This window comes from Myotis davidii, unplaced genomic scaffold (assembly GCF_000327345.1).
Source record: "Myotis davidii unplaced genomic scaffold, ASM32734v1 scaffold78, whole genome shotgun sequence".
Classification (NCBI taxonomy): Eukaryota; Metazoa; Chordata; class Mammalia; order Chiroptera; family Vespertilionidae; genus Myotis; species Myotis davidii.
The window spans coordinates 4,678,371-4,691,431 of record NW_006290305.1 but is presented as its reverse complement, the minus strand read 5'-3'; the positions used below and the strand labels follow the sequence as shown (position 1 = coordinate 4,691,431).

Sequence of the window (13,061 nt, the reverse complement as noted above, 5' to 3'; positions counted from 1 at the left end):
CGGTTTGGCGCAGTGGATGGAGCATCGGCCTGTGGACTGAAAGGTCCCAGGTTCGATTCCGGTCAAGGGCATGTACCTTGGTTGGGGATCGATCCCCACTGTGGGATGTGCAGGAGGCAGCCGGTCAGTGATTCTTTCTCATGATTGATGTTTCTCTCTCTCCCTTTCTCTCTGTAAAAAAATTCAATAAAATATATATTTTAAAAAAAAAATAGCCCTGGCTGGTGTGGCTCACTTGGTTGAGAGTCATCCCATGCACCAAAGGGTTGCTGGATTGATTCCCAGTCAGGATACATACCCAGGTTGGCTCGATCCCTAGTTGGGGGTATGCAGGAGGCAGCCAGCCAACTGATGTTGCATTTTCACATCAGTGTTATTGTTTTTTCACATCAGTGTTTTCTTATCTCTCTCAGTCTCCCTTCCTCTCTCTGTAAAAGTCAATAAAAATATTTTTTAAAAATAGAATGCAAAGTACCATTCAGTGATACTTTTCATATAAAAATAATTATAAAATCAAACCTCACATTTGACATTGATCTTTTTTATACAGTGTACTATATTTTAAATTAGCTAAAATTGTAAAGATAAAAATTCAGAAGTAAGATTTCTATTTTAAAATTTTTTATTGACTTTTTTTCAGAGAGAGAGGAAAGGAGAGGGAGACAGAGAGACACATTGATTGGCAATCTTGTGCACACCCCCTACCGGGGATTGAGCCAGCAACCTAGACATGAGCCCTGACTGGGAATCAAACAGGCAACCTTCCTGTGCATTAAATGATTCCCAACCCACTGAACCATACCAGCCAGGGCAAGATTTTTTTTTGTATATATAACAACCCTTATCTTAATATATTTAGTATTTTAAAATCTCTTAAATGTGAAAAGAAAAACACAAAAATGGAAAAATGGACAAAAGGTACAAAGAAGTAGTTTAGAACAACAAAATTACAATTGGCAAATAAATATATGAAAAAAACGTGTAACGATTGATAAAATTACTGTTGGCCTAAATCATATGAAGTGGTCCCTGGTTGGAAATAGGAACTTGCTTTATTTAGTAGGTTTAAATTATAGTAATACATTGTTGGAGGTATATATGACAGCATATATAAAAAATTTGTTAACACGACTTATTCTTTGGTAGTTAGTCTATAAATAATTATTGATGAGAGCAAATATTATCTTTAAATACACATATCTCAGCATTGTTATAATAGCAAAAACAAAAACCAGGAAAATACTGTTAAGTAATACAAGATTTGTTAAATTACAGTAAATTCAAAAAAGAAATATTATTTTATCCTTAAAAACAATATTGCAGAAGAATGTGCAGTGTGCAAAGTTGTTCACAGTATGTAAACTTAAAAATAGGTTATAAAAAATATGTACTGTTTGGTTGCATTAAAGATCACATTCTGTGTATTTATATATATGTGCATACAGAACAGGTATTAACATACATATGGAAAGAAGATTGTTTAAAAGACTGTTTCATTGTAGAACGAGATTCTACAACTTAGTGGATGTTTTATGGGTCTCATACCAAATGATTCACTGATATTGTCTAAAACTGAAATACATATATATTTTTTAAATGATTGCTTAAAATTTAAAATCCATATTCAGAAATTTTTATGTTTTTATATATGAGTTTATATTTAGTATATGATACAGAGAAGTAATTTCTTTAGTTTTTTTCTTTTTATATTGGATTAAAATAAAATTAATCATAACAGCTTTATATTTTAAAACGAGAGGCCCAGTGCACAAAAATTTGTGCACAGGGGGTTCCCTCAGCCCAGCCTGTGCCCTCTCGTAGTCTGGGACCCCTCGGGGGATGACCACCTGCTGGCTTAGGCCTGCTCCCCAGGGGGTCAGGCACAGTCTGGGGCCCGCCTGCTCGCTGCTCAGCTTGCTGCTCCTTAGCGCTGCCACGGAGTGAGGAGAGGCTCCCGCCACCACTGCTGTGCTTGCAGCTGGCAGCCATGAGTCCGGCTTGTGGCTGAGCAGAGCTCCCCCTGTGGGAGCACACTGACCACCAGGGGGCAACTCCTGCATTGAGCATCTGCCCCCTGATGGTCAGTGTGTGTCATAGTGTCCAGTCATTCCCAGTAATTCTGCTGTTAGGGTCAATTTGCATATTACCCTTTTATTATGTAGGATAGTGCATGTATATGATATTTTCCAAATCTTACATAAATTTCTTTCTGTCTCTTTCTCTGTCTCCTACTTCCTTTGACTTTACATATATTTAAAGGGGTACTCAAATGTTAACATTTTATATCCAGGATTTGGGGTGATTTGTTACTTTCTTTGTATATTTTTTATGGCTTGAATTTTTAAAATAATGAACATATTTGAATGAAACAGTCATTACTGTTTTTTAAAAAGATATTCATATTGTCCAAGGAAGGCTCAATGGTCCCAAAATCAGCAATAATGCCATCAGCGGAATGAGTCATTCTCAGTCTTCATTTGGAGATACCCTGGTATGAACTGCTATGCTAATGCCATAGCAGTTCAGTAATGCCATCAGGGACTGGGCTGTTTTTATCTTTCTCTTCTGTCACCGTTAGCTCATATATGGGGTTTGTCTTTAGCATTTTGCCTTTAGTCACAAGAAATTGCCTGCTTCTTCCTGGGCAGAAAATAGGGAGGAATGACCAATGGCAAAGAAATCTTTCTACCAGTGAGACTTTGCCTTTTTTATTGATGAAACAACTTCCCTAGGAACTTCCGCCTGCATCTCATTGCTTAGGCTACCCTAGTTGCTGGGGAGTCTGGAAAAGTCTAATACTTTTCGCTGGGCAGATTGTCATACTAATCAAAATTGGAGTATTTCTGGTAAGAAGGAGAAAATGAATATTGGATAGGTGCCTTACAACACTGCCACTGTATAGTATAAACTTTTTAGCACAGTAATTAGTAACTGATGTTTCTTCCTAAGCAAGTTTTATTCCTACACAATCAGTTATAAAATCATAGTTATTTTCTTTCCTAGTCTAATGGCATCCAAGGGAAAGCCATAATCCCTTGACATCAAGTACTGAACAGCTATCTTGAGTCTACACATGAGAGAATCTCTTCTTGACCTCCAAACTAATTTTTCAATTATTTTATTATGAGTAATGCCATAAAAAGCATTTTTCACATTGTATTTTTATTATACCGTGAATTCTTTCTTTTTTTTCAATCCTCACCCAAGGATATGTGTGTGTTTTTTAAATTTTTATTTTAGAGATAGAGGGAAGGAGAGAGAGAAACATCAGTTGGCTGCCTCCCTCATGTACCTCCATCAGGGATCAAACCCAAAACCTACGTCCTGATGATATATGCCCTGACAGGAATCAAACCCACAACCTTTTTGGTATACGGATGATGCTTCGAACAATTGAGCCACCCGACCAGGGCTTTTCTTTCTTTTCATTCCTAGAAGAACGGTTACAGGCTTAAAGGATTAACCATTTCTGTGATGTTTCTCCAAAATAATTATATTTAGTTACTAAGCCTCCAACAGTATATGAATATTCTTTAATCTCAAATAACATTGGGACACATGTTTTTCTTTAGGTTTGATAGATCTATGTTCTATACAGGTAAATGAGTAGTAATTCAGCCTTTTAGTTTATATGCTTATATAAGTGGAAAGTTATAAAATTCTTTACTTTTAAAATATTTGTTTCCTCTTATGGTGACATTTGTAGAGCATGTTCAAATGTTTTGCACTAAATCTTTTCTGCCAGCTACCCTTAGAAGCTTACTTTCCTTAAGCTTTAGATGCCATTAAAGGATTTACTTTATTTAATATGACTTAAGCAAATTTGGAAAGAGGAATTTTTTAACCATTTGTACGCCATAAGCGTCTATAGATGAAATCAGCGGACCTTTTTAAATTCAGTTCAAAATATCATGGCAGTTAACTGGTTAAAATAAGAAAACAAAGCCTGCCCTGGCCAGTGTTGTTCAGTTGTTAGAGCGTCAGCCCATGCGAGGAAGGGTTGCTGGTTCATTCTCAGTCCAGGCACCTTCCTGGGTTGCAGGTTTGATCTGTCGCATTATTGGGTGTGTGTGGGAGGCAGCCAATTGATGTCTGTCACACTGATGTTTTTCCCTCTCTCCCTCCCTCATGTTCACTCTCTAAAAATCAGTGGCAAAATATCCTCAGGTGAGGATTAAAAAAAAAAAAAAAAGAAGCAGGAAGAAAGAAAGCAAGGCCCTGGCCAGATAGCTGTTGGTTGGAGCATTGTCCTGATACACCAACATTGCTAGTTCAGTTCCTGGTCAGGGCACTGAATGCATAAATAAGTAGAACAACAAATTGAAGTTTGTCTCCCTCCCACTCTTCCTCTTCCCCCTTTCTCTCTCTAACAACAAAAAAAAACAAAAACAAAACAATAACCACAAAAAATAATAAAAATGTTTTTAAAAAAACAATTTTTCTGCTGTTAAAATAGCAAATAAAATCAATGCTTATCACCTTTTGAAGATTTTCATGGAGATTATTTACTACAGACTTACTCTCATCCCTTTATTATAAAATTTTCAAACATACAGTGCAAACCTTTTAAATCATTTTTGGTATTTTTTTCTTATTCTCCTACAACCCAAAACAGCATATTAACTTTAAAGACAGCTTTTAAAATGTAAGTATTGCTTGTCTTGCCTTGCTATGCATAACTTATCAGGGAGAGATAATAGCTCTACTTAACACTTAAGAGTTTTACAAAAACCTCAGTAGGTAGCAATAGTCTCATCACTGTCTAGATCAGTGGTTCTCAACCTTCCTAATGCTACGACCCTTTAATACAGTTCCTCATGTTGTAGTGACCCCCAACCTTAAAATTATTTTCGTTGCTACTTCATAACTGTAATTTTGCTACTGTTATACATCGTAATGTAAATATCTGATATGCAGGATGTATTTTCATTGTTACAAGTTGAACATAATTAAAGCATAGTGATTAATCACAAAAATGATATGTAATTATATATGTTTTCCGATGGTCTTAGGCAACCCCTGTGAAAGGTTGAGAACCACTGGTCTAGATGCAGTATATCATAGAAGTGGCTTGATTGAAGGAATAGGATATGGTAGCATATAATTTTCCATTCCTCAATTAAATCTTCGTAGAATACACATTCAGATGCCCCAAATATGAACATACTTTTTTGAGTAAAATCCAAGGGGTGTGTGGAGTTCAGATGTGTTGATTACTTCCAAAGGAAGATCTGGATAAACTGTTAACACTACTACATTAAATTAATGAATGTAATTGAAAGTTAAGTTTATCCACTATGCTTTTATCTATCACAATAATATGATATACTTTTGATAATCCCTTTAATTCTATTAGTTGGCACAGCTTATTGTTTGTCACTTTTTCTTTGCTATGTAATCTGTGGAGACCATTTTGAATTTTTGCTTGTCCTTAAATGAAATTTTAAATATTCTTCATGGAATTCTTCTAGTTGTTAATTTAATTGTGTTCTATTTTGAAATATAAGTGTCCATCAAAAGGCTTGTCATTCAATCCATTTACCCACTTGCTTTAGAATTGGTCTAAATGGTTTTTTTTAATTAGATTTCACTTTCAGTTGAGTGAGCCTTCTCATTACTAAACTTTGAGACTTTTAAATTTTTCAAATGCTATATTTTGGGGTTGCTTGGCCTCTAAATGGTTTTTTAAATACCGTTGTTTTTTTTTTTTTTTTAATATATTTTATTGATTTTTTACAGAGAGGAAGGGAGAGGGAGAGATAGAAACATGGATGAGAGAGAAACATCGATCAGCTGCCTCTTGCACATCTCCTACTGGGGATGTGTCTGCAACCCAGGTACATGCCCTTGACCGGAATCGAACCTGCGACCTTTCAGTCCGCAGGCCGACGCTCTATCCACTGAGCCAAACCGGTTTCGGCACCTTTGTTTTCTTATACCTGACTGAGCTCATAATGATATAATGTCTATAATGATACTGGAAAGAAAAGTATGTTTCAATAAGTTGAGAATATGAATATCAGAATAATATTATTGTAGGCTAAAATGGCATATCTGCTCTAGCCATATTACCAAAAGTCAATTCTCCATATTGTGTATGTCTTGAATTGTTAGGCAGAATTCCATATTCTTAGCTGATAAACATATTTTGATTGAGCTACTCTTCCCAAGAGGTCTTTAGTAGTGATTAGTGTAGTATTGCAAACCATTAGAAATGTGTATAATTTATAGAAAGTTCTGTGGTCTAGAATGATACTATACTCCAAAGTATTCCATTGTTTTCTGTATATGTTTGCCCTTTTAAAACAAAAATGCTGATTAAAGTCCGTTATTCAAGTTTTCTAAAGACAAATTCTAAACAGAAAAACAGTGATAGAGTACTGCATCTTTTATCATTATTCACAAATTTAAAAATGTATATAAGTTTAAAGGCCATGATATGTTTTAATAAACAGCATCAGTAATATCTACTGAAAGCTGCACGGTTGATTTTCCTAACTTTAATATTCTAATTGAAGAAACTGAAATCTTAGGTATGGGCCAAACCTGTGTTTTACTTATGTGTACTTTTGGCTTTACCTAAAAATAAACTTTTGGAAAAACAATGCATTATCATTGACAAGTGGTCTTTTGAAAAATGTTGGCTTGTTGAATTCTGCATTTCCCTTCGTGTGCTTTTTTCTTTTCTCCTGTCTCTTCTCATTCTGTAGATTCAGATCCAGGACATACAAGTGAAAATTGGGGGGAGAGACTTATATCTTCTTACAGGACATATTCAGGTAATTAGATTATCAGGGGCTCCTGTTTAGCCAGTGGTTTCTGTCACATTTAAAATTAAGTATTATACTATAAATAATTTCTTTTCAAACCAGTATATAGATAATCTTTGGTTGAATAAGTGAACTACATCATGACACCAGATTTCCCAGCTTTTGTTTGAGATATCAGTACATCACTTCCAACAAATGCTATGTATGAACATTATAAGCAGGATTACTGTTTAACTGCCACTCAGGTGTTGTGCAGTACAGCATAGGGCATCATTCACGTAGAAAATAATGTGAAAGTCAACCCCTTGTAACAGCCCCCCTATGGAAAGATACCCAAGGTGCTTAGTCTCTTTTGCTGTATACCCTTCGTAACGTATACCAAGGTTTGTTTTTTTTAGATAGACAATGTCATGTGACCCTTCAGTTATGCAGCATTTTTTAAAAGACATGTTTTAGAAAATTTTGAAGTTGAACTCTTGAATCTATAAACTTTGCTGCCTATGTTGAAATTAAAAATGAGTTAAAACACCAGATTTCCTGGAAAAATGTCATTACTATTAGCTGTATTGGAACCTTTCTATTTGGTTATGACACCAGGTATTATGCTTTATAATTGCTCCAGATAGAAGAATACAAGAGAATATATAAATAATATTATTTTAAAATAAAAAATAAATGTATATTTTGGAATGTGACAACACACTCAGTCTTTTTTTAATGGACTTGCATTTTTATGTTTGAATGTTTTTTAATATAAAATGTTACCTAGTCCCTAGGTCTCTAAGTGTCTACTTTTCAGCATATGACATTTAGCTATAAAATATGAAATAAATCATATGTTTCTGATATACTGTATTTAATAAATTTGTAGTGGTGGTCTAGAACCAACTAATTATTTTAAAAATTATTCTGAAAACTGTTAATTGAGTTGATAAGTCAGTTTTATGTGATTATCCAAATTTGGGGGTGAGGTCATGTTTATAATCGGCATTAAATTTAAAAGACCTACACTTACTGTAGTGTTAGGTGTACTTTTCTAAAATGAGACTCCTAAGTGCCAGGGTGCATCTGAAAGAGCTGTATGTGATGAAGCCATTCGTGATTTAAGTATCTTTGATGGAAATCCAAATATATAGGCACCCAGCTGTTAGAGATTTGGGTAGATAGGTTAGAACCAAAGAGTAATGGCAACATTTTTTTCCTCAGCCTTTAAATATACACATTCCAGACATGATTCATGTAGTTATGTTCATCTGTATTTGAATTGTTGTCTTACACAGTGGTTGCTTAGTGGAAAAATGCCATATTCTCTAGGTTTTGAGACACTGGTAAATTTATCAACCAATTTCCAAAGAAAAACACATTTTTTTACGTATTCTCACCAGAGGATATGTGTTAAGAGAGTGAGGAAGGAGGAGGAGAAAGAAAGAGAAACATTGATGTGAGAGAAAAACATCAATCAGTTGCCTCCTGTATGCACCCCCACCAAGAATCAAACCTGCAACCTTTTTGGTGTATGGATGACACTTCACCTAACTAAGCCACCCAGCCAGGGCCCAAGGAAAACAATTTTGTCTCTTTTCCTTAATATACTCTACTTAATTTGGATGTGACAGTGTTGAGCTTTCTATTCTGACAAGACCTGGGGGAAAAAGCATTTTTGAGATTATTAGACTGAAACATCTCCATATTTCTAAAGATCCTCTCTGAACATTGAAATAGTGTTAGATTGCTGAAAAGTTTATTTTTCTGTTTTTCTTTAGTCATAAGTGAATCACTTGAATTAAAATATATAAATATAAGGTGGCTGACTGCAATTTCAAGTCTATAGTAGACTGTACCTTAAATGAGTACATGTGTCAGTATTCCTGTGTTTAAATTTTTAAAACGCTGACTGGCTGTTCAGATATATAAACACATACTTCAGTTACTGAAACTTGAGAAGACAGGTCAAAGGAAACAGGTTTTTCACAAGATAAATCCAAAATAGCCAAAGTTTTATTCAATGCTTTAAACTTGAAAAATCATCCTTAGAGACATATTAATGTAACACTTTTATAAATTTGAAGAATGGTATATAGTTATCTTTAACCTAACTGTTTACACCTGCTACTGTTTACTTACCTTCTTCTTCTAGCTCATTTAAACATGAACTCAGACAAATGACTAGAGACTCTCAAAGGAAAAAAACAGAATTCAGATTGGATGCTAGTATCTAATTTGAATATTTGCTTGAATATTTGGAGTATATCCAGTTTGTGTATTCTTTTTCAAAATGTAATGATTATATTATTGATCACTTGGCAGCATGGAATTCTAATAATGAATTTGTAAATGTCTCATGTTTTCTCTAAACGGAGTGTATATCACTTAAGAGCATTTTATTCATTTATTTTTAAGAGCATTTTCTTTTTAAAACATTGTATTAAAATGCAATAAAAAACAAAAATAATCAATTGTTTTGCAAATGAGAAAATAAAAGTTTCCCCCAAAATTTTAGAAATTATTTTTAAGGCCAGATATTATACATTCTTTATTTTGTTTCCTCCAATTACTAGCTTTAACTTTTAGGTGAAAACAAAATATTTTAAGAATAAAATATTTTGCCCTGACCAGTTTGGCTCAGTGGATAGAGCGTCGGCCTGGGGACTGAAGAGCCCCAGGTTCGATTCCAATCAAAGGCATGTACCTCGGTTGCAGGCACATCCCCAGTAGGGGTGTGCAGGAGGCAGCTGATCGATGTTCCTCTCTCATCAATGTTTCTAACTCTCTATCCCTCTCCCTTCCTCTCTGTAAAAAATCAATAAAATATATTTTTTAAAAAAAGAATAAAATATTTTACAGTGTGAAAATTTTATAGAAAGTAGAAAAGATATATTAAGGGAAATAATACAAGAGAACCAAAGTGAACAGAACATTAATAGGAGAAAGTATATCTTTCGGAAAAATACAGGCTTCTCTAAAAGACCTGTTTAGTACTTTATAAGATACTTAGTAAGTTAGATGAAAGCTTGCTGAAACTGGATTTATACTAAATTGGATCATTAATGATAATGAAATGAGGAAAATTAAGATAATATATTAAGAACTCAATAAAGACTGACTTAAATCTTTTAAAAAATTTAAATATTTGTGTGTGTTTTTTATTGATTTTAGAGGAAGGGAGAGGGAGAGAGAGATAGAAACATCAATGATGAGAGACAGTGATCGATCAGTTGCCTCCCACACCAACAGGGCTTAAGCCTGCAACCTGACCAGGAATCAAACCATGATCTACTGGTTCATAAGTTGACGCTTACCCACTGAACCACACCAGCCGGGCTTGAAATGTTTTATTATAGAAAATCAAATATCAACAAAAGGGCCAACTTAGGAACTATTGAATTTTGAGTGATTTGTGGGCAGAGGAGTTTAAATATTAGGAACTCGAATTGTTCTAGATCATTACAATGCCAATATATTTTAATTAACTGGTACACTGTAAGAAGTATTACTTTAAGTTCTATGCTATTAATAATATTTAATGTTTAATATCAAGCTTTTATTGGTTTCTTGAAACTTGCTAGATTAATAAATGCTATCTCCTAAAGTAGTTTAGCTGTTGACTACAGTACTTATGAATAAGCCTTTTCTTCCACTCATTTTTGCTGCTTTTAAGTTTGTTTTTAAATTTTACTTATTTATTTATTTTTGTAGCCCCTCTGCAAGACCCTCAAATCTGGATCAGCAAATCCCAGATATTTGTTTAGGGTTTCCCAAGAAATACTAGTAGATGCCTCAATAGTTAATAGGCTGACCATCAGCATTAATTCTTTTTAAAATACATACATATATATTGTATACATACATTTTTTTTATTTTATTGATTTCAGAGAGGAAGGGAGAGACAGAAACATCAATGATAAGAGAGGATGATTGATTGGGTGCCTTTTGTATGCCCCACGCTGGGGATTGAGCCCACAATCCAGGCATGTGCCTTGACCTGGAATCAAACTGTGACCTCCTGGTTCATAGGTCGATGCTCAACCACTGAGCCACACTGGCTGGGCTGCATTAGCTCTTTTAGGACCTCCTGAATTAACTCCCAGAGAAGTCCAAAAAAAAAAGAACAGACATCTGTATCTCTTTGACCTGTAGAATCCAGTTCCATCTGATTTTTCTCACATCTTAATTATTGGGGAATACTGTCTGTATTGCCAAAGAATTTCCAAAATAGCTAAGTTTAGCGCTAACTTAAGACAGATCAAGTTGCTTTGAAAAATCTTTAGACATTTTTGAATTTTTGCCAGATCTCTCGTAACCCCCCGCCACACACATACACACAGAATCTTTAATTTGTTCATGTTTAACTTTAATATTTCTTGTTCAACTTTCCTATGACTGGAATAAAGTGATTCATTGTTTTTTAAATGAATAATAGGTCTGTGTGATGAGACTTGTCTCCTGTACTTATCTTTTTAGAAGATTGTATAAATCATTAGTGAAATTCAGGAAGTAATTTGAAGGAGCATTGCTATGTAGACTTCCCAATAATTAAAAAGTGTAAAATTATAGTGAGTGAAAGAGACGTTTCAAAGATGTAACACTAAGGAATGTTGGAAATGTTGTTGAAGTTAAATTTTAATAGAACAAATCATTAAATACAAATTTTACTTGGAGTAAATTTCCAAATGTTATTAGTTCTCTGAAAACAATAGAATTAATAACATTTTAAAAAACATTCAGTAAGAAAATTGATTGTATAATATAATAAAAGTATGGTACTCTTTCATCTGCCTATTGTTGGTTCATACACACGTTCCCATATACATGTATAACATCTATTTTTAAAAAGTCATTTTATGTTTTGCTTTTTTAATCTTTATTGTTGTATTACAGATGCCCCCCATCCCCCCCTGAGTTTTGCTTTTGAGTGCTTATATTTGTTTCAAATTCTTATATACTTATTAATAATTGCAGAGAAAGAAGGTCCAGAAAAGAAGAAAACAAAAAAGGAAGCTGGAAATAAGAAGTCCACACCAGTTAGCATTCTTTTTGGTTATCCACTCTCAGAGCGAAAGCAGATGGCACTTCTTATGCAGATGACAGCAAGAGACAACAGTCCAGGTGAAATTTACCATCACTGAGTTCATGTTTACTCTTAGTTTTCCTCCAAATCCAGTCTTGTCTTAACCAGTTATTTTTAACTACTTTAAATTTTTATTCCTAGATTTAGTCAGAATTTCTTGTAACATAAGTTTGTAACTACATTTAATTGTGTGACAATTGTTTATTGTCCGTCTGTATCCTCCACTAGATGAGAAACTACGCAAGAGCAGGGATCATTGCATTAGTGGACATTCAGTAAATACTTGTCAATTAAAATGAGCAATTTAGAAATTGGTCAGTCAGCTTGAGAAATCTGTTGCTGAACTGGGTGCTTTTACCTCAATGAAGAATGTCTTTACTCCTGTTTCTATAAAGCTGCTTCTAGGTTTATAGTTTACTTTTCAGTTCACTAGCATCCTGGTGATAAACTGATGATCTTATCATATTATTCCTTTTAGGAGTAAGAGTTTAATTCATGTTTTGTTATTTTATTGTTTAAGATCTAGGTAATTATAAAAGAAAAAATACCTGCAGTATATTGTATAAATTTATCTCATATTTCATTTCACACTTCCAGTTAAGGAAGTGTGTGTTTTTTCATGTACTATGTCCCCCAGAAATAACTGAAAATGGCTTACCAGCAGGACCAAAGCAAAATGGAACAAACAAATCAACCTGTTGATTTATTAAAAAGAACTCAGATAGCTGGACTGATATAGTTATTACTTTGAGCATTGAATTTTGCTGTGCATTCTGGCAGTAACAACACAAAAGAAAAGTTTTGAGTTGTATAATTCTCATTGAGTGATACAAGAAAGTAAATCTCTTTTGTCTATAGAAAAAAAAATTATTTTAGCTCTAAATTCAAGGCATCTTTGCGTAAGACTTTGGGTAACATAACAGACCCTGTTGAAGTGCATTGAAAAAGACACAATTTTTCCAGTGAACTTTTCCTGTGTTGGCTCTTTTTTAAAAAACTGAGACAGCATGCTAAAATTTCTAGAGTTTGTGTATCAAAGCATGTGTGTACCTAATATCTTTCACTAATAAAAATGTTAGGGCTTTCTGCCATTTTAAGTAGAATAGATTTTGGTTATTGTCCCACCTTTCCACCCCTACCTTGGTAAAGAATGTAGCCAAGTTAAGGATTTTTTACAATATTAAAACTTGAAATGTTTCTGTAAAATATTGACTTTGAATCAT

General features: G+C 34.0%; 1 protein-coding gene across 5 annotated transcripts in view; it reads left to right on the top strand.

Moving 5' to 3' along the window:
• Positions 1–13,061, top strand: part of ANKRD12 (ankyrin repeat domain 12) — an 84,695-nt gene that overhangs the window by 18,873 nt on the left and 52,761 nt on the right. For 4 of the 5 annotated variants that reach the window (XM_015563597.1, XM_006763275.2, XM_006763277.2 and 1 more), the window contains 2 exons: positions 6,711–6,779; positions 11,730–11,876. In XM_015563597.1, the coding sequence (XP_015419083.1) occupies positions 6,711–6,779; positions 11,730–11,876 (216 nt within the window). The remainder of the gene's footprint in view (positions 1–6,710; positions 6,780–11,729; positions 11,877–13,061) is intronic. The other variant, XM_006763276.2, reaches the window with a different exon arrangement.